The sequence below is a fragment of the Echeneis naucrates genome, chromosome 6, assembly GCF_900963305.1.
Source record: "Echeneis naucrates chromosome 6, fEcheNa1.1, whole genome shotgun sequence".
Classification (NCBI taxonomy): domain Eukaryota; kingdom Metazoa; phylum Chordata; class Actinopteri; order Carangiformes; family Echeneidae; genus Echeneis; species Echeneis naucrates.
Window position 1 is genome coordinate 20,910,065 of NC_042516.1, and position 4,755 is coordinate 20,914,819.

Below are 4,755 nucleotides of genomic sequence, written 5' to 3' on the forward strand. Positions count from 1 at the left end.
GTATTTCTCCTGCTGACTTCCTGTGTTTCTTATTCTGACTGAAAATGTACTATTCATATGTTAGAGAGAAACACCTCGAATATTACTTAAATTTCTTCCTTCACCGAAAAATGCCTTTGCATGTTACAGCTTCTCCACAGTTTGCCACGACTTTGTTGAATTTGTTTCTATCAGTGCTGTTTGACTGATCCTTCTAACTGTCTTCAGGTCGGTCTCACTCATCTGCAGCCATGAAATTCTCCCTCATTGTCGGACTTGTTGCCATGCTGGCTGTTGCACATGGTGAGACACGCTTTACTAATGCTTGTTTGTTTTCAAAACCAATGGAAATGTAAAAGTTGTGTCTGCTACATTTTTTACAGCCTTTCTTTTTGATATCTCAGTATCATACTCTTAACACCAACACTGTAATTTACAAAATACTTGGAGTTTTAGACTGAAACAAAAACCTGATAGTGAACTAAGAGTTGTGTTCATTCCTTCCCTTCACTTTAACTTATTTGTGAGCATGTTCTGCAGTGTGTCATGTCGTATTTAAATGAAGTAGCTCTGAAAAACATTAAAACGCGTGCTTACAGATTCTGAGGCCATGTCCCTGGTGAAGCGTGACGTCCAGTCTGATGTGGACAGGATCACCAAGCTCATCAAGGACATGTCTACCAGCATCACCACTGCAACCCATGACATGGTGGAGAAGGTCAGGGCTCTTGAGATGGCCAACACTGCACAGTAAGTAACAACCGGCACAAAAACCAACCTCTATTTTCTTGCATTTTCATCCACTACAGCTTTAACTCAAACGGAAAATAGCTGCACTGTATTCAGTTTTTCATGGCTTTTTTATGGACAAAGTATGATTCTTATGTCTGGAAGAATTAATATAGATTTTATAGAAAAGGGCATTCAGTAAATTGCCTCACTGTAAGGGTAATGAGTGCATGACAGCTAAATTGTTCTTTGAGCACTGTGGTCTAAATGGCTTCCAATGAAAGTTCCAGAAGAACTCATTACCTCTCCACTGATTTGACATTATTCTTTATTTTTGATATGACTTTTAATAAAATTTGAGGTTAAAAGAAATGAAAACCTTATGCAACTGAAAAAATGGTTTTAGAAACAATTGTCTCACTTTCGACGTGAAAATGCCACATAATGGTGAGAAAATGCAAATAAAACGTAAAGGAAAAACCCATTGTGGAATAAAAACTCATTATTATGACTTATCCAGAATCTTGCCCCTGATTAACATGCTGCAATGCCAACTGGTTGTCAACATTGGATCTTTTTAAGACGCACACTGATGAATTCTTGGGGAGGTTTTAGTTCAGTTTTCTTTATTAAAAGACACATGTGAGTCAGCATCAGTGGATAACATTTCCTCTCCCCTACCAACAGGACATACGTGGAGGACAGCAGGGCCAGGATCCAGCCTCTGGTTGAGAAGGTCCAGGCTGAGGCCACCAAGCTGCAGGAGCAGGTCAAACCCTACATCACCAACATTGAGGAGCAGATGAAGCCCTTGACTGAAAACCTCAACGCCCAGGTTAAACCTCTGACCGACAACTTCCACGCCCAGGTCAAGCCTCTGACCGACTTGATGGAGAATCTCTTCAAGCAGATGATGGAGCAGACCAAGGCCCTGCTCCCCCCTCAGTGAAGCTCCGTGTTGGTTCAGCCCAAAATGCTTTGCTGGAGTTTTTCCTGGCGTACTCCTCCATCTTTAAGCCATCTGAGATGAGATTTTTGAATGCGAACATTAAAGGCGTTTGAAAGTAATTATTCTGAGCTGATGCAGTCTTCCTTTTGAGCTCAACGAGCTGTATTTGATTTGCATTCATTTGAGCACAGGGGTTAATTTATGAAAAGCCAAAGGGCAAGTAATAATGCTAAAATGAAATAAATTTAAAGCAGAATCTGATGACAGTTGCTTGTGGCATAAATTCCAACATCTATATCACCTCCAACCTTTGGGTCACTGAGGTTTTCCATCATTTGAGGTTCAATCTTGAGAAGTAGGTCTGGAGTCCAGTTTACAGCATGAGATTAACCCAGATTCATGTTGGTATTGACTTTGAGCCAATAATTAACTTTATAAAAAAATTTGAATGATAACAATTTTATTCCCCATGAAAGCTGAGCAAGTCTTACTTCCCCTGTGTTTATCTGAGCAACCTTAAAGGTGAAAGGAACAATAAAAAAATAAAAGATTACTCCCATGGGTGCATGAAAAAGATGAATAAGCAGATTAAGAGCATTTTTATGTTTAATTTACAATATGGCCAAGTCAATCAATATCCAATGAACCTCCAATACAGCTTCTTCCGTTTCTCTCAATAGATATGTTCATAGTCAGCCTTTTGTAGAAGCAGAGCACTTCGAAGCTGTAATTTAAAAAAAAAAAAAAAAAAAAAAAAGGCATATATGTTATTCACATTTTTTAAAACATAATGAAGTGTGTTTCTTACCAATGAACAAAAATTAATCTTATCAGTCAACTTCATCTCTGTGCTGTTGCTCATGCATCACTGAACACAGACCCTGCAAGGCTGGATTCATTTCCGGCACTGAAGTTAATTTAAATAAGTAAATGGCCTTGAAACCTAATTAAAAAGATCCATCAAAAATCTGCATCAATTGTCAAATGAACACTTAAAAATAGCCTCTTTGTTATTTATCAATAGCTCACCTAAATTCAATGATAATGTGCAGTGAGGTTTTCATGCAATTAGATATTCACAATTCAAGTAGTCTTGTTGGACTCAGTATGCGGCTTCTCCATTAGGGACGAATCTTGATTTGTGATCAAATGACACATTAGCCAGTCGATCACAGAAGGTAAAGAGCGTAATCACTGCTGCTCCTTTTGGAAGGCCACAGGGGCACACAACATTATAAATTTCACGCCAGTTCGAGCTCATGTCTCAAAGCAGTGAGGGAGACAATGACTTGTTGTCAGTTTAAGCACAAAACAACAAAATCACTAGTCTTCCAAGCTGCTGTGGACTTCCTCATCAGGACAGCGAAGGCTCTCATCTGAGCAGCAGTTTTAAAAACTACCATCTTAAACTTAAAGTCATTTTAATGCCATGTGCAATTAATCTGTGCATCAGTAAAGTGTGTTTCCTCCAGTGATAATCTGTCATCCAGTTCTGTTGCCAGGCTATGAGCGATACTCAAGGTGGCCTCCTTGAGCTGATGTATTATCCAAATCTTCCGGTTGATGTGAGGGAGGGCTGAAGGAGCTATTGACAAAACATCCACTGCTCGCCTTCAGACCAAACTTTCCTCAGAGCCTTCCAAAGTTCTTGGATGGAGGCTGGAGCCTGTGTTTCGCAGGTCTGAGCAGCCTTATTCTTGTATTTGTACAAATTAAATTAATCGGTTAGTAGCCTGTCAAGAAACCATTTGCAAAAGTGCTTGAAAGAAAGAAAAGAAAAAAAAAAAAAACACTTCAAGAATAGATTAACTGATTCTCTTGCACAGGGTTATTATTTCTGTTCAACGACTTCATTATCTTTCCTCCAGCATTTTTAATTTTTGAAAACAGGAATCATGAAGTCATCCTCCTGCAGCTCTGATTACTTGTATTCAATATTTTGTTTCATTGTGCCACTACACTATATCAATATTTGTAATAATTAAAAGCTGGAAAACCTGCAGTTTCTCTTCCTGGAAACAAGCAAAGCACCAGTTTAGTGTGAACCTGCAGAGGACTGAGTCTGAGAGCCGGACGTGCTGAGGGAATGACAAGGCCGGGGGGACGGATGAAGGCAGAGGCTTGGAGGAGGGCCAGCGTCAGAGGTTATCTGCCGGGACAAACTGTGTGATCCAAGCCTCGGCACAGCCAGTGACAACCTTGATGAGACAGAAAACACCTGCTGACACACTGCTATTCAGTCACTGTGGTGTGTTTTTATGAGCTGGCGCTTGTTTGATTCAGTTGTCAGTCAGCAACACTGCTGAAGTAAATTATGCCAATGATGGAGAGTGAAACCAACAGTACCTATGAGTGTGTGTGTGTGTGTGTGTGTGTGTGTATAATGTATTAGAAAATTAATTAGGTTTAAACTGATTCAGGACAGTAATATTATAAGGCATTTATATTAATTTCACAACAAAATCATGTTCATCATGAATTAAAAGGAAAAATTGCAATAATGATAAAAAATAAGATGTGATAATTTTGATAATTGATTCAGTCATTTTTTCATCTAAATTGCGCAACATTTGAAAGATCCAAGTGCTCAACATGCTTTCCTAATAGTAAACTGAATATTTTGGGGTTTGGTCAAATCTGAACAAGACATTTGGAGACGTCGCTTAATGTTCTTCCTAAATATCGAATAATTGTTGCAGTCCCAATTAAAAGAAACAACTCTATATAAGAGGAAAATAAGGTATTACACAAATATGCCCAAACAATAGCGAGAAACAGCTGTGAACAGATTAGTGGATAATTGCGCCAGATAATGATTTTTCTTTTCTTCTTCTTGTTGATTGGTTTGATCACTTCACTGAGGTACATGTGAAAGTAAATTATTTTTCTCCCATAAATTCTGTATTCCAGCTTGCACTGAGCCCCGCTGACAGATTTCACATTTAACAACAGCCTTCTGGACACCTGAAGTCAGCTTTTGAGGGAAGATTGCACGTCAGTTGTTACTCACTGGCACTTTGCCATTTCGTTAATGCTTCAGCAGGACACTTATTATACTGCTGGACACTTATTATCGTGATGGACACGCAGTACAGTCA

General features: G+C 39.0%; 1 protein-coding gene across 1 annotated transcript; it reads left to right on the forward strand.

Moving 5' to 3' along the window:
- Positions 1–230: 230 nt before the first annotated feature.
- LOC115045510 (type-4 ice-structuring protein LS-12-like) lies at positions 231–1,657 on the forward strand. The gene is made up of 3 exons (XM_029505242.1): positions 231–282; positions 579–729; positions 1,396–1,657. The coding sequence occupies exons 1-3, from the start codon at positions 231–233 to the stop codon at positions 1,655–1,657; spliced, it is 465 nt and encodes a 154-aa protein (XP_029361102.1).
- Positions 1,658–4,755: the final 3,098 nt, after the last annotated feature.